At 37.1% G+C, this 21,995-nt stretch overlaps 3 protein-coding genes and 1 long non-coding RNA gene across 5 annotated transcripts; 1 reads left to right on the top strand and 3 right to left on the bottom strand.

The window, feature by feature from the left end:
- Positions 1 to 305: 305 nt before the first annotated feature.
- LOC111808836 (26S proteasome non-ATPase regulatory subunit 11 homolog) lies at positions 306 to 4,387 on the bottom strand. The gene is made up of 2 exons (XM_023695035.1): positions 4,170 to 4,387; positions 306 to 1,886 (listed from the first exon to the last, which is right to left on the bottom strand). Exon 2 carries the CDS (start codon positions 1,868 to 1,870, stop codon positions 602 to 604), a length of 1,269 nt encoding a protein of 422 aa, XP_023550803.1. The 5' UTR covers positions 1,871 to 1,886; positions 4,170 to 4,387; the 3' UTR covers positions 306 to 601.
- Positions 4,388 to 5,243: 856 nt separating this feature from the next.
- Positions 5,244 to 9,470, top strand: LOC111808348. Of its 2 annotated transcripts, none has more exons than XR_002817052.1 (2): positions 5,244 to 5,455; positions 9,194 to 9,470. It is a non-coding gene; the product is annotated as an uncharacterized LOC111808348 (long non-coding RNA). The 2 variants fall into 2 exon arrangements; XR_002817053.1 differs by having other exon boundaries at positions 5,254 to 5,427; positions 9,194 to 9,416.
- A 5,150-nt stretch (positions 9,471 to 14,620) lies between these two features.
- On the bottom strand, positions 14,621 to 16,525 carry LOC111808772 (cytochrome P450 89A2-like). Its single transcript, XM_023694939.1, has 3 exons — positions 16,203 to 16,525; positions 15,735 to 16,161; positions 14,621 to 15,635 (listed from the first exon to the last, which is right to left on the bottom strand). Exons 1-3 carry the CDS (start codon positions 16,511 to 16,513, stop codon positions 14,820 to 14,822), a joined length of 1,554 nt encoding a protein of 517 aa, XP_023550707.1. The 5' UTR covers positions 16,514 to 16,525; the 3' UTR covers positions 14,621 to 14,819.
- Positions 16,526 to 18,406: 1,881 nt separating this feature from the next.
- On the bottom strand, positions 18,407 to 20,183 carry LOC111808770 (cytochrome P450 89A2-like). The gene is made up of 2 exons (XM_023694934.1): positions 19,446 to 20,183; positions 18,407 to 19,352 (listed from the first exon to the last, which is right to left on the bottom strand). Exons 1-2 carry the CDS (start codon positions 20,181 to 20,183, stop codon positions 18,537 to 18,539), a joined length of 1,554 nt encoding a protein of 517 aa, XP_023550702.1. The 3' UTR covers positions 18,407 to 18,536.
- Between the last annotated feature and the right edge of the window lie 1,812 nt (positions 20,184 to 21,995).

A 21,995-nucleotide genomic window follows, 5' to 3' on the forward strand; every position in this document is an offset into this window, starting at 1 on the left:
ATTATATTGGCATAGTAATTCTCATAATTAATTCAAGATAGTAGTTCTCCTAAATCGAGAGATTAACATAGAATATTAAAGAATCTAAAGATCTCAAAATGTTAGGATTCATAATAGAGCACCATGAATAGTTTCTCAATCAAGTTTTGGTTAAGAGATCATATCTTTTTGGTTAACTCTCCACTACCCTTCGTCCACTACAATAAGTTATGGGAACAAACATGATGATTGCTTTTATTCTCTAACAGCGTCTCGAGAAATTTCAGACATTCCTTTTCATCAAGCTTCAACTCCGAAGAAATCACTGATGATCAACAAGTAACCTGAAAATAAAATTCGTCCGTGTCCGAAAGAATGGGAAAAGAGGCAAGGTACACACACTGATCTAAATTCATTTCAAGTTCTAATAATGAGCCTAAACCGTCTTTCTCTGAACAATTCTGCAGCTAAAACTTCAAACTAAAGTTCTTTCAAATCACCGTATAGACTTACTTTAGGAAATTCAAGAGTAAAAAAACATGGCAGTCCCATACCAAGGAGGCAACCGAAGTGCAAAACTACAGCAGCTCGCTCGAAGCAGTTCAGTCTGATGCTAGAAACTTTATGCCATTATCTTTGCTGACCTAACATAGAGGCTATCCACAACCTTGCCAATGTTGGAAATGGTTTCCAGTGTGGCTGGATATATGGCGTCAGTCTTCGGGTCGTCGAAAATGACTAGGCATCCAGCACCTTGATCTAAGGTCCCTGCAAACTTCTTGTCTAGAATCATCTGAGACAACTTCTTTTCCACATGATCCACTGGCAGTTCAATCAGGTCCGCAATATGAGCAATCTCAACTCTTGAGAATGGTTCGATCAACCTGCACAGATTTTGCTCCAACAAAGTGTCATAGAGAGAAGAGAGATGCCTGTGGACAATAGGGTCTTCCTCTAGTTGAGCCTTAAAATCTCTAAGTGCTGTCTCGAAAAGCTTTAACGAACGTTTGGAATGTGCATCAGCTACGGCCTTCATGGCATCCAGCTCAATTCCCACGTATTGTAGACCTGCTTTTGATGAAATTATTCCTGCCACATCATCAGCCTGGTTAACCATTATTTTGCACAGCAACATATATTTGAGGCTAAATACAGCCCGGGGATCTTCAAGAGCATTGAAGGCTTCAAAAGCTTCAAAGAAATAACTGTAAGCAGTTTTATAATCCTTCTCTTCCGCATGAAGGATGCCACTCTGCAAGTCAATAGTTCCCTGTTGTGCTGGAGGCACGTATATGGCATTAGCAGCTGTTCTTGCGGCAGTAAGTGCAGCCTTCGCTTTAGGGAGGTTCCTCAGAGAAAAATGGAGCTTGCTCTCCAGTAGATCTATGTCTACGAGGAGGAGCTTATCATCCAGTCTTCTTACTTCCTTGATTAATCCAGTCAGGAGATTTAAGGCTTCCGGGTACTCCTTATTTTCCATCAAAAGAGCTGCAAGCCTGGCCTCAACTCGTTGCCGAAGGAAAGTTCGCTTCTCGGCACGTGTCCACTGGACCATTTCCTTGCATAGGGAAATCTGTAGATTAGATGTGTCTGGTATTTTAGCCACAGCATCAATGATTCCTCGGACAATTTTTGCTGTTTTTGCTTTTGGTATCAAGTTAAAGAAAGGCCTAAGTTGAGTCAAAAGGTTCCGAAGATCCTCTGCACGATTCTCTTGTCTGAGAAGATCTGAGAGATTTGTTATGGCCTGTTCTTTTATCCGTAGAGCCTCAGGGGAAGATGAAGGGTTTTCAAGAATACGGTAAAGGATTGAGATAGACTCTGACGAATTCTTAGCTTCTAAAGCTTCAGCAATTGAATCAGTAGTGGCAGGTAGATAAGATGTTGACATTGTTACAGACTAGAACCTGCAGAAGCAAGTCACTTAAGAACGTGAAAACTTTATTTAGACAGTAAAAACAAAACGTATGAAAGTCCCTCCTGGTCAAATAACTATAAAGTCCTGCATTATACTACCAAATGCGGAGAAAATTATCAGAAAGCAACTGAAACACAAAGCTTCCAAGTTCCTCTATCTGAAGTTCTTGGTTCCCTATCTCAATCCCGCACTTTCCCCTCTCTATCCACTTCATAATAAACTCTTAAGATATCTTTGAAAAAGACCCAGCAGCCAAAGGCAGCGGTTGAGCAGACAAGATTCAGAATTTGGAAATTCCCAAGAAACAAACTAGTAAAGGAAACGTCATAANCGGGGGGGGGGGAACAACTTCTCATTAATATAATGAAAAGGAAATGTTCACGCGATAGTTACTCTCAAAGGGAGTAAAAACAGAGAAAGAAAAAGAAAAATCAAGCACCTAGAGGTAATAACAATCAAATAGAGGTTAGCCCTGGGAATCATAAAACTATACATGTTTCATGAATTATTAAGAGCTTCTCAGCCACCAGCAAGTCATTTTTTAGAAGCTCTTCTTGCAAACAAGTTGCAATAACTTCCTCAGTAAAACGCCACTTAAACCGGAACTTGATTTCAGCCCCAAACCAACCAAATATTAAAAACCGTAACATGCAAAGATCCTTTGGAAAACGCCAAAATAAATTCTATATCAACCACATTTTCAGCTCTTCATGAAAATAGGTTGCACTAACTCCCCCAAGGAAAGGCCACTTAAAACGAAATTTTACTTCAGCCACTAATCAACCAAAATATAAACACTGGGCATTCAAAGCTCCATTGGAAAATGCCAAAACAAATGTTATATCAACCTCCTTTTCTCCAACCAAAGCACTAAGTAAGTGAACATACAATGCTACTTTGGAACTCCACATGAATTTAATGAGTTTTGAACAAAATATACCAACATTTGATTCTTGTAGAAGAACCAAGTAGGACAATGGTGCTGCAGAAACTTCTTTAACTGAGTAATTTTCAAATAGTACCCAAATCCCCATGTGTTCCAAGATAGAACTTTCATTGAATCACCAAGGATAATTATTGATCATAATCTGACATTTACAACCAACTGTTATAAAATCTAAAAGGGGAAGACCCCCGAAACCAAACTTCCAGCTTCCAAAAGCAAAGGGAAATGTTGAGAAAAAATATAAGCTTGTCTTGATACCCTTGAATTGTTAAACAACTGATCCCATTCTTTGTAAATAAGAAGTCTAAAAGAACAACTTTGAAAAATGTGTATCCATCAAGTTCTTCTTAACAACCTCTACATAACTGCTATAATTTGATTTTTCCTTGGACACGGCCAGCAAAAGAGCATTAGACGAAGTCGTAGGTGCATCAAACAAATACTTCAAAGAATCTGAATGAACTCGTTCATCAAACTTTCTAAGGAAATCTTTTTAGCATTTCCCAGAAAACCAGCCATTCTTTTTTCAACAGAACAGCTTTTACTTCAAACAATTTCCTTCCACTCGAAGGTAGCCAAACAACACACTCAATAAACCATTCTAGAGAGGACTTAACAAACTCAATAAACCATCCGAGAGAGAACTTAGGCTAACTGCAATAAATCTACCAAAGAACTTTCAAACTCACGTAAATGGGAGACTGAAAGAGGAAAACTCAAATTACGCTTCATTTCATCAATAAAGAAGATGTCATCTTTGAACCAACTACTGTGAAAAGTGTTACCTACACAACAGTTTCGAATTTCCACGAACAAGAACCAACAGATTCTTAAGTATGTAATGTAGATACAACAGCTTCTTAATCCCAAATCTCAAAATGAGAAACAAACCAAGTAACAAACCTTAAAGGAAATGATGTCTCTGAAGAATGGATTCTTCAAAGTATGTTTCAATAATTTACATCCATACTTAGAAAAGAAAACTCATAAGCTATAACCTGAAAGACAAGAGGCTCGCAGATAAAAAAAAAACGCAAAAGAAATAAAAGGGTTACAAAATCGCAACCTAATTTGAGACTAAGCTGCCCTAAAGAACAATAAGGCTTCTGTATCCCATTTGAACCCCAGAAACAGATTTAACTCAGATAGCATCAATTTCTGAAAGCTGAAAGCTCAAATGCAGGTTTGTTCCAAATCACACAGATCACATATCAGAGCTCCGATCCCAAATAAAAGAATTAAAACGAACAACCAGACCTAAACACAATCTTTATTCAAAAAGAAAAAATAACCAAAAGATTTGAGTGAGTGAGAGAGGGAGTGTACACTGGAACGTGGGCGACGGCGATGAGTGTGAGATGAAGTTCAGACAACGGAGAGAGCAACGAAAACGGATTTGCTGACAAATTGGCTTGCAGAGAGAATCGGAGTCGCAAGAACAAGATCCAATTGATGAAATGGAAAGGGACGAAAGAATAGGGTTCGTTTGTGTTCTTTCTTGGGGATGAGGTAAAGTGCCCCTTCTCTATTAGGAAATCATTTTCTTTTCTTTTCTTCCTAATTTCTGTATTTAATTTTTAATATTTTGAAAATGATTAATATATTCATAAATCTAATATATTTATGAATTTAAATTATTTTTTAAAGTTAAGAGGCAAAATTTGTAAATTTTAAAAATAAGAGTCTCAAATATAAATTTTAAAAACTAAATTTGCCAATTTACTCCAAATTTGAAGAAAAAATAAATAGTCCAATTTAGACCATCTAAAAGTTATAAGGGTGTGAAAACCTCTCCCTAACAGACACCGTTTTAAAACTACGAGGCTGTCGGCGATACATAACGAGCTAAAACGGACAATATTTGTTAGCGGTGAGCTTAGGCCATTAAAAATGGTATAAGAGCCCGACATTGGATAGTGTGTCAGTGAAGACATTGGCCCCTAAAGAGGGTGGATGGTAAGATTCTACATTGGTTGGAGAGAGGAACGAAACACTACACCGGCTACTAAGGGGAGTGGATTGTGAGATCCTATAGTGGGAACAAAACATTTCTCATGAGGGTGTGGAAACCTCTCCCTAACAGACGCGTTTTAAAATTATAAGACTGTCGGCGATACGTAACAAGCCAAAACGGACAATATTTGTTAGCGGTGAGCTTAGGCCATTAAAAATGTTATAAGAGCCAGACATCGGATAGTATGCCAGTGAAGACATTGGCTCCTACAGAGGGTGGATTGTGAGATCCCATAGTGGGAACAAAATATTTCTTATAAAGGTGTGGAAATCTTTCTCTAGTAGACGCATTTTAAAACCGTGAGACTAATGGTGATACGTAACGGGCCAAAGCGGATCTCATTTCCGGTTAAATAAACGTTTCCTATTTCCTCCCAGTTCTTCCCAGTAACGGAAAGTAGATAAGGCCTTCACGTTAATTTCCCGAGCAAAATTTCAAATGGCATCTTTGAAAAAAAAATGGAAGCCGAGGCCGAATGATGAAGCTTCGTAATCCAGTTTCCGCAACGCCAACATGGCGGATCGAGGTTCATCCAGTTGACTCGGCCCTCTTCCGATTCCGGATTGGCAGGTACTCCGCACCGGTATCGTTGAAAAATGTGAGATAATTTATCCGCGTTTTCTGTTGTTCAGTAATTTAGAGCATGCTCCCTTTTCTGATTGTGGATTGTGGGCTTTTCTAAGTCGGCTCCCTTTCTAGTCAAGTTAATGGGGATGGGACAGGGAGATTGACGGAGAATTTAGGAAATATCACGAGGGCAAAAAGAATTGAAAGGGTTAGAAATAGATATTGTAATTGAATGGATTCATCAAGGAGTGGGTGGGGCTTTTGCCGAATCGGATAATCTGATTACACAAGCACAATAGAGGTCAATAATCCCCCAATCATCACCCTCCACCTGTGTAACGGTCAGTACGGTTAGCCGTCATTAAGAAATGTGAACTAGAAACGACAAGCCATGTCGGTGTTCTTCCCTTTTCTTTTGCTGTCAAAGATCCGAAGTAGGGAATTTAAGGGAAGCTTCGTGAATTTAACAACAACAGAACATGTAGGCAGGAAATTCCCATTAATTTTCTTTGTAGATACGTGCCTATATAAGGTTGATCTTTCCAAGGAGAGATTCATATCCAGTTTTAGGCTATTCCCTTCTAAGAGTGCAGTTCCCTTTCTTTCTTAATCTTACTCTTGAATTCCTTTTTACTTATTGGGACTAGTTGATACCCAATTCAGTTCCATAGTCATGGCGCATGGGGAGTTGAAGAGGAGGTTTAAGGAGTTGATAGATGTGAATGAGAAGCAAGAAACAAAAGTGTGTTACCATAAAAACAAAGTTCAGAACATTGTTTTTGGCTATCTCATTTGGGTTCGTTTGTTCTTCTATGGTATTTCTCAGGCTTTGTCCTTCAAGTGCAATAATTGGTGGGTCATTTTGGCTTTAAGTCTTTTATGGAATTTCATTTACTTTTTACTTTTCCTGGATGCTATGACCATGTTACATCGGGCTCAGTACCAGCTAGACATAATTTGCAAGGAACTAATTGAATTTTGCCAACAAAATTTGATACCCAAAAACCGAGATGATATGGATCTAGTGGAGGCTGGTGAATCTTGTGATCGATTTGAATTCGGTTTCCATAAGAAGATGCTCATGCTTGATCATTCTACAATTGTTGGGAGGAATGTTTATATCTATTTCATTGTCTGTGCTTTGCTTGCTGTTGCTGCGATTGAATTATATGCTTATAAGTACTTGTTATGCAAATGATATGGTGGAGTCGTAGTTAGAATTTAGCTTCCAAGTGTGCTGGGCGTAAAATATCTGTGCAAGAAGTTTAGAAAGGAATAAAGGGTTTCAAGGAAAACGGGCCGAAATTGGAGGAGGTTTTGTATTCATGATGTAAATTAGAGCCTTTTTATAGACTTTGTTTTGTACTTTGTTCACGTGTATTCCTTCATTTGTCTTTGGTTTTTCATTAAATAATGAGTTCTTAGATCTGTTTCTGCTGTATAAATTTGGAACACATATATATACTTGGTTTAGTGGCTGAAAAAGGCCTCTATCCAGCAGAAAAAAGAAAAGAAAAAAACAGGGGTATCCAATCGTTCCCCACAGTTATTCTCGAATTTAATATAATCGATTAAAGGGCTCGATGGAAAAGAGTCCTAATTAAAAACATTGTCCTGAATTGCAATCCAGATTTTCCACAAGATCAAAGCTTTTTTGCTTGGTCAACCGCTCTCTGATTAAATCCATATGGTCATCAGATTACTCTTGAGGTCTCCTTTTGCTGGATTGGTTTTTGTATGTCTTTGTCATTTCTCTCAAGGAAAGCCTGTGTTATTCCTATATATATATATATATATATATATATATATATGTATTGTCAGTGGTTTAGGCCATTATTCCCACACTTTGTTCGCTTATTCATCAAAAGGCTAGCGGCCAAAGAAAAGTGATGGTAGTATGAAGGTATTTTGGTCATTTTCGTATGTCATGAAAGTTTGGAAGGAGTTGCCAATTAAACACCCAACAACAAGTTCTTAGAATCATTTTTTATGACGTCATTTTGGGTGATTAACAGACGCAACAAATTTTATGAAAATGACTTTTTTTTTTTTTCAAAATTAAACACTTGAAACACAATCCAAACGCACCCTTAGACAGAGAGAGATGAAGAAAAATGTAGAATCAGAAAAGTGGATAAATGCAGATGCTGTAAATTATTGAAGGAAAGAAAATATGAAAACGACAATCAACTTTTCAAACATATCGGTCGGAGAAAGGGCCAAACAAATGGCATGGATAAAGTTCCGTAGTTTTCACTTTCATTTGTTTTTCAGAAACACCGTAGGAATTGGAAATTTAAGGCTGGCTATTGTAATTTGGCTATTCAGATCAAAGTAATTTGGCTTGGAGAATTGAGGGGAATTTTGTAGAGATGAAAGATATTAATGAGAACCAAGAAACAAGGGTTTGTTACCATGAAACCAAGGTTCAAATATTGTTATTGGCTACCTTGTTTTGAGATGCTTGTTCTTCTTTGGTATCTTTCAGGTTTCTTTGTCCTTCAAGTGCAAGGATTGGTGGGTCGTTTTGGCTTTAGATCTTTTGTGTACCATCATCTACTTTTTGCTTTTTCTGGATGCTGTCACTATGTTATCTCGATCCAGTACCAATTTGACATAATCCTCAAGGAACTAACTGAAATTTTCCACAAAGTTTGGTAGCCCAAAACCAAGATAATATGGGTCTATCAATAGAGGCTGGAGAATGCTCTGATGGATTTGAATTGAGTTTCCATGAGAAGATGTTCATTCTTGATCATTTTTTGAATTGTTGGGAGGGAAGTTTATATCTACTTCCCTGTTTGTGCTTTGCTGGTTCGTACTGCTATTCAGTTATATGGTTGCAAGTGCTTGTTGTGCAACTGAAATGGACATCGGCTACATAATCATTGATCTTGTTGCAGATTCTTTCTTGTTCTCCCTTTCAGTAGCACATGCTTGTTCTCCCTTTCCTTAACTCCATGGTCCAAAGACTTGATAGATCCACCCTCAATCATTATCGAAAGGGATTTTAAATGGGTCCTTGAAAGATTCCCTGAAGACCTAAGAGCTTAAAAACTGTCTTAAATGTGATACTCATGACATCATTTGTAAAGAAGAGAATTTTCTGGAGCCAAAAATGTATACTGATAGGGGGGAGCAGTGCAAACAAGTTAATATTAAGCTTCTTTCATCTTTTCTGGTCATGTTTAAAACAGAAGAATCTTACATAAATACATGATCCTGAAGGAGTGGGTATAGCCAGTGACTGACAAAGATGTTGGGAGGACTTCCTTTTCTTATTTCAACACAATCCTGAAGCTCTAGGAATTAGCTCTATGCCCTTAATCCTTGATATGAGCCCTATTTATAAGGCGCATAATGTCTTTTGGAGGCTAACTTTAGCCATCACAAGTTTGGGAACCCTGGTGCCACAGACAAGTACTTGGCTAAATTCTTTGAAAACCGTTGGAACATCCTCAAAAGCAATATTTGGATATTGTTCCATGATATTGTTCCATGTCTTGGTCATTTAAGTTCTTAGTGAACGTCTTATTACATGGTGTTTCCAATCACCATTAGTTCGGTTTGGGGAAGAGCATCTCGATGCTGTCAAAAACGTGAAAACACTAAGCCTCGTAGTGTAGCGTCTTACCGCTACATTTTCGAAAGAGAATTTGAGTTCCTGTGTCTAGAAAATTTGAGATAGATAACTCTAACTTATTTATTCTCTATTTGTTGCAATTTACTCTATGTTATATCACAATTTTATATTTTTCTAATTTTTCAGATGATTAAAGACCCTCCCGCTCCATCAATGTCATGCACAAATAATTATTTTTTCTATGTAAGTAAAATATTTTATTAGTAGTTTTTTTTTGTTATGCATCATTTATTTAAACTATTTATTTTTATTATTTTTATATAATGTGTGCTCTTGAAGTTTGTGCTCAAGTTTGTAGAAAGATGAATTACTTGCCCTTTTACAAAAACTAAATTTTTTTGTTGAATGATTATATATTGTGAACGTAGATAAATTAATTATATGTAGGTAACGTTGAAATTGATCCATTGCTTATCATTTGCATATTTATAGGTGATAATATGAATGTAATAGAGGGTTAAATACGTTTAAACTAAAAGTTTATAGGTGGTAATTATTTTAGGTGATAGCATCATAACTTTTAGTTAAAATAAGTCTTGAATCCATTGCATGACTAAAAGTCTATAGGTGATAAAAAAAAATTACACTCGTAGATCATAATATGGGTGAAAATATGCAATTGATTCACAATTATTATTATTATTATTATTTTTAATTTGGAACAACTTGAACTCAACCCGACCCAAAAATAGAGGTTTGGGTTGGGTTGGGCTGAGTTGTGAAAATTTATGGGTTGAGTTGGGTTGCCAATCCAGCCAACCCGAACTTTTGAGTTGATCTAACAAAATTCCTCAACCCAACTCAACTCGGAGCATGTACACTCCTAGTTGTTGTTACCTCGATTATGTAGAACGCTCACCCCAAAGTCCAGAACATGGTTATAGGCTACCGATTGTTTTTCTTTGGTATTTCTCAAACTTCCTTGTCCTTGAAATGCAAGTATTGGTGGGTCATTTTGGCTTTAAGTCTGTCGTGTACCCTTGTCTACTTTTTAATTTTCCTGGATACTGTCACTATGTTATGTCGGACCCAATACCAACTAGAGACAAGCCAGACGGATCTAATGGAAGTTTGTCAACGAATTTTGGTTACCCAAAACCAAAATGGTGTGGATTTAATGGGATTAGACATGCATACATGCATAACAAGGACAGTAACGTGCAATTGTAGGATCTAAATTTAAAGTTTGTAGCAAGTCATTTTCTCCCCATGTTTTGAGTTGTCCTGATTATTTAGTGTTGCATAAACGAGAGTCCTAAGAGACTTTATCCCCAACTATAGGAATTGATCATTCCCGGTTAGTCGAACATCACCTATCGAACATAACAACATGCCATTCACATGCATGTATAAAGTTTTGTAACTAACTATCCAAAGTTCATAACAAATGTATGCACAACCAAAACATTCATTTCATATTTAGACATGCCACACATATCATAACAAATTATACATATCCAACCCAGCCTTAAAGTCATTGGGCGAGCCACTTACATCAAATGGTTTAAAACAACATATTCTCCTTGCAAATACGTTGGTCCAATGCTAAAATAAAGTTTTAAAATAAATGCCAAATTGGGATCCAAATGCTATTGTAAATGGATTTACAGTTTGTGACCCATACACAGATAGAGAAGGGGTGGCGCCCATCCAATCTGTGAGGGCCAAAAGAAGAACGAGTCCGACAGAAGAGTATGCATTCAAGTCAAGTTGAGGCATAAGTCACCGAGTTTGACAGAAGAGCGAGGTAGGTCTCTAGTGGGAATGCCCACAACCATTGGGCAAATTGTTGTTTGTCGTGCTTATGCTACGAGTCTCATAGACTGAGAGAAGGTTTATCAGTGGGATAACCCATAAGTAGGGTGTAGTTTTCATATTCATTCTAAAGCACATTTATTTCCAAAAAGTTAATCAACAACCAATCTAAAGTTTGGATCGTCATTAGGATGATACCAAGATTAAGTGGGGAAGAGTGTCACAATATACGATGTGATTATGCCTTTGAGAAAGTTATCAAGGACGATGACTAGTTTCAGTGGGGGAGAGTGTCACAACCTCACTAAGATGACAATAGGTTGTGACCCCACACGTAGATAAATAAGGTGGCGACTCCCAAGTAGTGCCCATCTAGTCACGTGAGGACCAAGACAGACAAATGTTGTGACGCAACCGATGAGGATGGTGTCTCATCCAACATACCAAGAAGAGTGTGCATTCAAAAGTGTCAGAGATAGACTCAAAAAAGGGTCAGGTAAGGCCACAAACTTTAATCTCAGAAGTCGAGGTTTCGATGAGTTTCGGCATACGACTCTAGAGTTAAGTCATACTATATGAAATATGAATGCACCAAACTAGATGCTAATAGAATACCCGGATGGGCGCTCCTCGAGGTCGTATGATCGCTCGTGAAAATCATGTCTACTTTTATCGGAACACAAATGACTCAAAATGTACTATGGATGGAAGCATGATGTCAGCTCTTCGCCACCCCTGGGCCCTCTGGCTTAAGTGAGCTACCATGTGGCACATACGTGTATCACAGTGTGGGTGAGCATTGCAAGACTAGTGTCTTGGGTGTCTTCCTTTGAAAATGGATTTTTTCGAGTATAGTGTCGACATTGCGCCTCAACTCATGTGTTGAAGGTTGATATATGCATCCGTTATGCAATACAGTATCGGTAAATGACTCAACTTGGACATGAGAGGGTTCATGCCACGATAGAACTCGAATGGATGGATGTTCAAGATATCTCAACGATATAGTTGTTAACTAATGGGTTGATTCTCGAGAAGCATGTTTCTAAGCAAGCAGTAAGGACTGACGACATCACGAGACTTGCGATGCTATCTCGATGTGTGGGCCATGTTGTTGGGAACCAAGCTATAACGAGAGTAGAGGCAAGGTCGAGTCAGATGACTTGGCCTAGTGTAGAGGTAAGTTGATTGGTTCACGAACAAGTGAACATGTACACACGAGAGACATGTATGGCCGAACGAGCTTAGTTTTCCATGAGTTGTGTTCGGTCAGCAAAGGAGAGCCTCGCCTAAGATCCGATAAATTCGCAAAGACGGAAAAAAAAAAAGTTAAATGGGGCTTGAGCTTCCCTTAAAGCTTATCATGAGCGTGTCAAGATCATAATGTTGCATGGTTAAAAACGTATAACTATGACATTACACGAGCAATTGGACACAGATTCGAGTGATGACACAAATGATAGGTTCATTGATTATGAATATGATTTATGATAGTGATAAGAATCGCGGTGTTCCAAATGGAACTATTGCCAAAAGTTGGCAAGACATAGATTCAAATGATGACACAAATGACAGGTTCATTGATTTGATAAAAAACGTTGCAAAGGGAGGTAATGTCAACAACAGGGTTCGAACCTATGCAGGAAAAGCCCAACTTCATCATCATGCGTGCCGTAGTCTCTTTCTAGATAAATAAAATATTTTTATAATATTTTTTATTTTTGTTATATATGATTTCTTTAAACTAATTGTTTTTTAATTTCAATGTCTATCCTTATATTTGTCTTACTCCTTAAGTCGGTATTTAGTTGTCTTTAGTTTATGACAATGTTGAATTATGCTAGGATGTTACAATTCTCGTTCGTTGTTGTTGATGATTTTTTTTTTTTTAATGAATATAGATTAATTTGTGTTTGGTCGGAAACTTTTAATATATTTTATTTAAAATTGTATCGAATAATTATGAATTGTGGATAAATAAAAAAAAATTTTAAAAATTAATTTTTTTTTAACAATCCAACAACCCAACTCGAATGTTTGTCCATCATCACAATCACACTTTTCTTGGCAACGAACTTTGCGATTGTGCAACACTCATTCCCAATACCGAAAGTCAATTTGAATTCACGTCGCCTACGACCAATCGACGTACGCTCAAGCCTTATGCCCCATTTTGAAAAAAATGTTTTACAAAATTGGGTAGAGAGATTGTCTAAAGCAAGATTGCAAGAAGATTTGGAAACAATGTTATAGGTTATAAGCTAGAAAGGCAACCCAACGGCTTAGATAACGTATAATTTCAGATAAAAGTAGTGCATCCCCTATAATACATTTTGAAACAATTCAGGTCTAACAAACTAGACATAATTTTGCTGAATAGTCATACAACACAAATAAGCATAAAAAAGTAATAGAACCCGAAAGCAAGTAAAGGAGTTTGGCGTGTCATGGGCATGCGGTCACGGACAACACATCCCAGACAAACATAACTATGACACCCATCAACGAGCCATTTTCATCACCACCCACAAAACTTTCCTCCCTAGCCAAAAAAATCTCAACTAAAAGGAGTGGCTCATTATTTATCTTCCTTACCATAAATTTCTTTCTTTACTTGGAGGACTCATTTTTAAGTTACCATTGACACCGACATCGATATCAATTGATCGCTCATTATGAGTTATGGCTATCCTGTTCGCAGCTCCCCGACAATACACAATCGACTAATAAAAATTACATAAATTTTCACCATATTTTCACGTGCCAACTAATTGCCATGTTTTTGCGTGCCAACTTTTCCAAGAAATAAATGTTAGGATCTTACAGGAATAAAGATATTTCACAGACACTTACTGGCATTAGGATCCATCGTGAAGTCCCAATTGGGCGTTGGATCTGAAAAAAAAAAAAAAAAATTACTCAAGAATTGAAATAAAGATATTTCACAATCACTGACAGCATTAGGACCCATGCATGAACCCCAATGGGCGTTGGATCTGAAAAAAGAATTACTCGAGAATTGATGAACTCAACCAACAAACCAACCAATAATAATGAATTCAAACAACGAATGTTATTATAATAACGTTAGTATGTCAGATCCTTTCTTGGAATCGTAAGCTTTTAGAGAAAGATATTTATATTTAGAGATGTTCATTTAACTCGAGAGTGAGATTCATATTTAAATGAAGATGAGAGAGAAAATAGGGAGAGATTTTTCATCGTTAGTTAAACAGGGTGGTAGACGTAGATTATATTTCTCGTCTCTTGACACCGCAAAATACCCGCTTCGCCCCGTTGTGTGCGTGGAGAACACTATGTTGTAATATTGAAATTTTAATTTTTAAAAAACGACGTGGAACATGATATTATATTATTGCACTTTTTCGAGTAGATATTATATTAAAAATGGAAATTATTCTTTTAAATAATTTATGAAATTAATAATTTTAAATATATATATATATTGTGAAAATTTTATCGTGTGCAACTCGATCTCTGTCGGGAATCCCCATCCCGATCCTCACAAAAATAAATGGAAAAATTTGTGAGGATGAGTATTGAAACAAGAGGCGAGAATTGGAATGGGAAAGGTTTCCCCTTTTCCACCTGCCCGTGGAAATCTCTACCCATATCCTGCCAACCCGAATTTTTTTTTTTTTAATACTTCCACGAATAAAGTTAAATTTTGCAACATTTATTCGATTTTTAAGTAATCCAAGCAATTTGATAAGAAAAGGTTGGATCTAAATTTATTAAACATAATATAAATACAAGAAAGTAAATAATTTCCATAACAAAATAACTTAATTATACAATCTTGTAAGATCAAACGTCCAAACTAACCCGAAAAAGATAGAATCGACTTCATTTCATTGCAATTTTGATCGCTTACGAACATAAATCACTTTTCCGGACGAGTAGGAAAAGACTATAATACCCTTGAACAACATAGTAACAAAGTGAACAAAATAGTAATTAACTATATAATATTGTCCTAAAACCTTGGACGTAATTGTGCTTTGAGAGGGTTCTTCATCCAAATGGTGAATTCCATCTTCTCTGATAAATCAACTTCATCTCCTTCCACAGCTTTCCACTCAAATCTCCATACCAAATTAGCTACAAAATATTCCAAATGAAGCATTGCTAAACCATACCCCGGACATATCCTCCTCCCGACTCCGAACGGCATCATTTTAATCTCCTTGCTCCCGGTTATATCGAACATCGTCGACGACGCCTCTCCGTCGCCACTCATGAACCTCTCTGGCTTAAACGTCATCGGATCCTCCCATACTTCCGGATCCCATCCCATATCTCCTGACATGATATTCACTGTCCCGTTTTTCGGTATGAAGTAATTCTCCAACGTCGTGTCTTCTTTCACTGCATGGGGTAATATGAAATGCCCCGGCGGGTGTCGTCGTAACCCTTCTAGAATCACAGCTTTCAAATATGGAAGCTTCCCTAAATCTTCTTCCTTTACCTCTTCCTCTCGTAATCCATGTCGTGTCGTACTAGATTTCATAATTCCATCAATCTCTTCAAAAAGTTTCTGTTGGATTTGTGGGTTCTTCACTAAATTCGCCATGATCCATTGCAATGTCGTCGTCGTGGTGTCGGTCCCGGCGTTTAGAAACTCCGAGCATAAATTTACTATTTCTTCATTATTAAGCTTTCTTTTTTGGTCGATGAGCTGCAAATCAATCAATGTATCAACATATGATACCAAATTCTCTTCTTTTTCTTCTCCTTCTTTTGTTATTTCATGTTTGGTCTTCTCTCGTGCCTTGATTACCGGGATGAGAACCTATTTAAGAACAAGAACAAGAACAAGAACAAGAACCGATAAATAATTAAAGGTTTCATTTTTAAAATTTTTTAATCCAAGTCGAGGAGAGTTGACCACCTCATGTTGTTTGTTCTTGAGTTGTAAATATTCCTTCCAACGCTTACGAAGCAAAATCTTCATCAATTTAGGCCACAAATTGAGTATAAGAAAGCGTTGCAAATTTACAATAATCTCACGTTGAACTTGATGAATTTCCAAGATTTGTGTCTCATTCAGCTCATCTCCAAAGCACATCAAAGCCAACAAACAAAACGTAGCAAATTGAAAATGTTTAACAACTAAGGTGTCCGATTCCGGTCGAGATTCAAGACGAGTAACGAGGATGTCCAACACCCTTTTACGGACTTGGGAATAAGCCCTGACCCGCGAAGGGTGAAGCATTACCCCTGCAAGATTACGGCGGAGGAGACGCCAAGTAGGGCTATAAGGGGCGGAGGTGATGTTGTCGAGGTTACCCGAGGCCGTGATCCGATTGATGGAGAGAACTTGAGGGCGGTCGGCGAAGANATCCGATTGATGGAGAGAGCTCGAGGGCGGTCGGCGAAGATGGCACCATTTTGGACGAGGGCTTTGTGGACGATGGAGCGGTCGGCGATGATGATGGCCGGGGACGGGCCGACATGGATGGTGATGATGGGGCCATATTTGGCCGTGAAACTGCGCAGCACAGATTCAATTGCAAGAGGCGACTGGCGTAGCCATATGAAGTTTGTGAGTATTGGGAAGGCGGTTGGCCCTGGTGGGAGCTTGTAAGGGCCACTCCTCAAAGGGAAAAGAACCAACTTTACAAGAAAGGAAATGAAAATGGATACAATTATGAACACAATCCAATTCATTGTTCCTTTCTATGTTCAAACTTGAAACCCAACGCACCCATATATATATATATATAGATAAACACAAAGATATTATTTGGTTTTCTCTTCCCCCATTTGGTTGGATGTGTTTTTTTAATAATATTGAATTGTTTATTATTCATGACATCCCGTGTTTAATGCCCTGATTAAGATTTTTGCGTTTGAGTTTGAATTGTAAGGTCTCGTAAACATGGTTACATTTTTTGCCCTCTCGGTACAATCTCAAATGAATATTGCCAGAGAGAAAAATGAGAAATAAATTTTAAGATTTTAAAAATGACCCTAATTTTTTACTCATCTAAAATCTAAAGTCATTAATGTATGCTGCATGCAGGATGTTAGGTAGAAATAATCATTTAAAACGACTTCATAAAACAATGTCACGGACTTACATGTTAAAAAAGAAAGGTCTTAAAACAATACAAAACAAATATTAAAATAAACATAAGGAAATATAGAAACAGTAATGTCATATACTAACTTAGATCTACGAAATTAAATGCAATTATCCTATGCATGTGTCATGGTCTTTAATTGCGATGTCCCCATCAACGGTAGGTGTCTTGCCTTTACCTGAAATATTGAAGTATCACATGACTTGAGTATTTTAAGAAATATTTAATGAGTGATCTCACTATCCAAGTTACCGAATGAAAACACACACAATCATGATTCCACCTATCATTTAAAACCATCATAAAAGTGGCTTCTAATCTGGACAAATTGGATATGTAGTACTTCCCTACACACGACCCATACGTGCGAACGTGAGTTCACCAGGCGGTCCATACACTTCCTGAGCCCATCATAGTCGGGTTAGTTGGTTGTAGTCGGACGTCTGGAGGTACAACAAACCCTCGAATGTCATGCCACACATGATCATCATCATCATTATAGTGTACGAATTCGTACTCATCATCATAAAAAGAGAAGTATCCCGATGTAAATGAGCCTACAATATGCATGAGGTCCCTATACTTTTCATCTTAAAACTCATCCATGGGACACAACCTCACACATCTTTCACATATTACAATAGGTAACATGCATGCATAAGCCTTCATACATTCATCATTTATAACGTCATTTAGGAGTTGTGTATTAGAAAACTCATCATAATGCAACATAGTATTTCATACATGCATATCATTGTAACATGAGACATCATTGGATCATGTCATATCATCATCATGTATCTCATGTCATCACATCCATAATGCATTATCATCCTAACGTATCATAGTGACATAATACATCACATCATCATGGTAATACATCATAATATCGTATCAAATCACATCATCCTATCATCCTAGCATTATCATAACACATCATAATACCAACAACACACATGACATGTACAATGGCCACTGGGCACGTATCATCATACATAAGACAAGTTATCCAACCGAACCGATAGTAGAGCCACTTACATGATTAGTTTAAGCTGGTATCACCAATTTATCCTTAATGAAAATTTGATTTTATCTTTTGAAATTCAAGTCGACCTATGTGAGCCCATGACATCAATTTCAAGTTAAAATTTCTACAAAACTATTTCACTAAATTTTACAATGGTTCATACGTTAGACTTCATACCGTCATTAGTCACCTTGTATGATTAGAGTATTGGAATGTTTATATATATTTGTTATAATATTATTTTCATTTTTTTTTTTTTAATACTGCTCACGTAATTTGTGCGAGTAAAAGAAAAATCTAAGATATATACACACATACATAGACACATATAATGCACACATACATACATGTATATATATTTATTTATTTTGTGTGGAGAATAGTACGTTATAATATTGAAATCGTATAAGATCGAACATTCAAACTAACCCAAAAAATATAAAATCGACTTCATTTCATTGCAATTTTGATCGCTTACGAACATAAATCACTTTTCCGGACGAGTAGGAAAAGACTATAATACCCTTGAACAACATAGTAACAAAGTGAACAAAATAGTAATTAACTATATAATATTGTCCTAAAACCTTGGACGTAATTGTGCTTTGAGAGGGTTCTTCATCCAAATGGTGAATTCCATCTTCTCTGATAAATCAACTTCATCTCCTTCCACAGCTTTCCACTCAAATCTCCATACCAAATTAGCTACAAAATATTCCAAATGAAGCATTGCTAAACCATACCCCGGACATATCCTCCTCCCGACTCCGAACGGCATCATTTTAATCTCCTTGCTCCCGGTTATATCGAACATCGTCGACGACGCCTCTCCGTCGCCACTCATGAACCTCTCTGGCTTAAACGTCATCGGATCCTCCCATACTTCTGGATCCCATCCCATCTCCCCCGACATGATATTCACCGTCCCGTTTTTCGGTATGAAGTAATTCTCCAACGTCGTGTCTTCTTTCACTGCATGGGGTAATATGAAATGCCCCGGCGGGTGTCGTCGTAACCCTTCTAGAATCACAGCTTTCAAATATGGAAGCTTCCCTAAATCTTCTTCCTTTACCTCTTCATCTCGTAATCCATGTCCCGTCTTACAAGATTTCATAATTCCATCGATCTCTTCAAAAAGTTTCTGTTGGATTTGTGGGTTCTTCACTAAATTCGCCATGATCCATTGCAATGTTGTCGTCGTCGTGTCGGTCCCAGCGTTTAGAAACTCCGAGCATAAATTTACTATCTCTTCATTATTAAGCTTTCGCTTTTGGTCGATGAGCTCCAAATCAATCAATGTATCAACATATGATACCAAATTCTCTTCTTTTTCTTCTCCCACTTTTGTTATTTCATGTTTGACCTTCTCTCGTGCCTTGATTATCGGAATCAGAACCTATTTAAGAATAAGAACAAGAACAAGAACAAATAAATAATTAAAGGTTTCATTTTTAAAACTTTTTAATCCAAGTCAAGGAGAGTTGACCACCTCATGTTGTTTGTTCTTGAGTTGTAAATATTCCTTCCAACGCTTACGAAGCAAAATCTTCATCAATTTAGGCCAAAAATTGAGTATAAGAAAGCGTTGCAAATTTACAATAATCTCACGTTGAACTTGTTGAATTTCCAAGATTTGTGTCTCATTCAGCTCATCTCCAAAGCACATCAAAGCCAACAAACAAAACGTAGCAAATTGAAAATGTTGAACAACTAAGGTCTCCGATCCCGGTCGAGATTCAAGACGAGTGACGAGGATATCCAACACCCTTTTACGGACTCGAGAATAACCCCTGACCCGCGAAGGATGAAGCATTACCCCTGCAAGATTACGGCGGAGGAGACGCCAAGTAGGGCTATAAGGGGCGGAGGTGATGTTGTCGAGGTTACCCGAGGCCGTGATCCGATTGATGGAGAGAACTTGAGGGCGGTCGGCGAAGATGGCACCATTTTGGACGAGGGCTTTGTGGACGATGGAGCGATCGGCGATGACGATGGCTGGGGACGGACCGACGTGGATGGTGATGATGGGGCCATATTTAGCCATGAAACTACGCAGCACAGATTCAACTGCAAGAGGCGACTGGCGTAGCCATATGAAGTTTGTGAGTATTGGGAAGGCGGTTGGCCCTGGTGGGAGCTTGTAAGGGCCACTCCTCAAAGGGAAAAGAACTAACTTTACAACAAAGGATATGAAAATGGATACAATTATGAACAAAATCCAATTCATTTTTCCTTTCTATGTTCAAATTTGAAACCCAACACACCCACATATATATATATATATATATATATATATATATATATATATATAACACAAAGATATTATTGGTTTTCTCTTCCCCATTTGGTTGGATGCATGTTGTTAGAATATTTTATGTTTTTTTAATAATATTCAACCGTTTATTATTCATGACATTCGTGATTAATGCCTTAAATAAGGTTTTTGCATTCGGGTTTGAATGGTAAGGTCTCGTTAACATTTTTTGTCCTTTCAGTATAATCTCTAATGAATATTGTAAGAGAGGAAAATGAGAAATAAATTTATGTGAACATCTTTGTGATGTTCCACATTGATTGGGGAGGAGAACGAACCACCCTTTACAAGGGGTAGAAACCTTCCCCTAACAAACACATTTTAAAGTCCCCCCAAGGGAAAGTCCAAAGAGGATAATATCGACTAGTGGTTAATCTGGGCTATTACAGTCTTAGTAGCACTCGTTCGAGAAATGAAAAAAGTCGTCGACGGTATTCCAATAAAAAAAATGACTCTAAAATAGTCGAACATGTGTGATTAGAAGATTAGGGAATATTATTGGTGTTTTGATTATATTATTTATTTATTTAATTTGATTCCTTAGTTTTTAAAATGATTGGTTTAGGGTTTTATTTATTTAATTTATTTTAAAAATAATTATTTTTGCGGTTGGTATTAGATGGTGAATATTTATAAGAAATAAATGTGCTGGCAAACTTATGTGGCTGGTTTATGTAATAAAAGGAAAATAAAGGTGAAGATCAAATTGACTATAATTAAAGTCGTATTTAATGATAATTTTTTTTTTTTATAAATATTATAAAACTAAGAAATTTATAGTCTATTTAATGATTATTTTGTTTTTTTATTTTTAATTATTTAAAATTAAACTTATAAAGGATATAATTTATAGGATTATTTAATTAGTAAAACCGTCTAGACGTGGCCTCTAGTCCGGATAAATTGGATGTGTAGTAATTTCCTACACACAACCCACACGTGTGAGCGTGAGTCCACCAGGCGGTCCACACACTTCCTGAGCCCATCATAGTCGGGCTAGTTGGTTGTAGTCGGACGTCTAGAGGTACAACAAACCCTTGAATATCATGCCATACATGATCATCATCATCATTATAGTGTAGTCGTTCGTACTCATCATCATAAAAGGAGAAGTATCCCGATGTAAATGAGCATACAATATACATGAGATCCCTATATTTTTCATCTTAAAACTCATTCATGGGACACAATCGCATCTTTCACGTATTACAATAGGTAACATGCATGCATGAGTCTTCATACATTCATCATTTATAACATAATTTAGAAGTTGTGTATTAGAAAACTCACCCTAATGCAACGTGACATTTCATACATGCATATCATCGCAACATGAGATATCATTGTATCATGTCATATCATCATCATGCATCTCATGTCATCACATCATCACATCATCTTGGCAATACATCATAATATCATATCAAATACATCATAATACTATAACAACACACATGACACGTGCAAGGGCCACTGAGCACGCGTCATTATACATAAGACAAGTCTTCCAACCGAGCAAATAGTAAGGTCACTTACATGATTAGTTTAAGCCAGTATTACCAATTTATCATTAATGAAAATTCGATTTTGTCTTTTGAAATCCAAGTCAACATATGTGAGCCGATGACTTCAACTTCAAGTTCAAACTTCTACCAAACTATTGAACTAAATTTTACAATGGTCCATGTGTTACGCTTCATACTAACATTAGTCACCTTGCCTTAT

Source organism: Cucurbita pepo, chromosome LG13 (assembly GCF_002806865.2).
Source record: "Cucurbita pepo subsp. pepo cultivar mu-cu-16 chromosome LG13, ASM280686v2, whole genome shotgun sequence".
In the NCBI taxonomy this organism is placed as follows: domain Eukaryota; kingdom Viridiplantae; phylum Streptophyta; class Magnoliopsida; order Cucurbitales; family Cucurbitaceae; genus Cucurbita; species Cucurbita pepo.

Bases quoted from the DNA above. Each gene is read 5' to 3' on its own strand.
- LOC111808836 (XM_023695035.1), bottom strand. From the start codon at position 1,870: ATGTCAACATCTTATCTACCTGCCACTACTGATTCAATTGCTGAAGCT.
- LOC111808772 (XM_023694939.1), bottom strand. From the start codon at position 16,513: ATGAATTGGATTGTGTTCATAATTGTATCCATTTTCATTTCCTTTCTT. The intron at 16,162-16,202 runs TCTCTCCATCAA...CCGCCCTCAAGT, and splicing joins TTCGCCGACCGCCCTCGAGC to TCTCTCCATCAATCGGATCA. The intron at 15,636-15,734 runs GTGGTCAACTCT...GTTCTTAAATAG, and splicing joins TCAAGAACAAACAACATGAG to GTTCTCATCCCGGTAATCAA.
- LOC111808770 (XM_023694934.1), bottom strand. From the start codon at position 20,183: ATGAATTGGATTTTGTTCATAATTGTATCCATTTTCATATCCTTTGTT. The intron at 19,353-19,445 runs GTGGTCAACTCT...ATTCTTAAATAG, and splicing joins TCAAGAACAAACAACATGAG to GTTCTGATTCCGATAATCAA.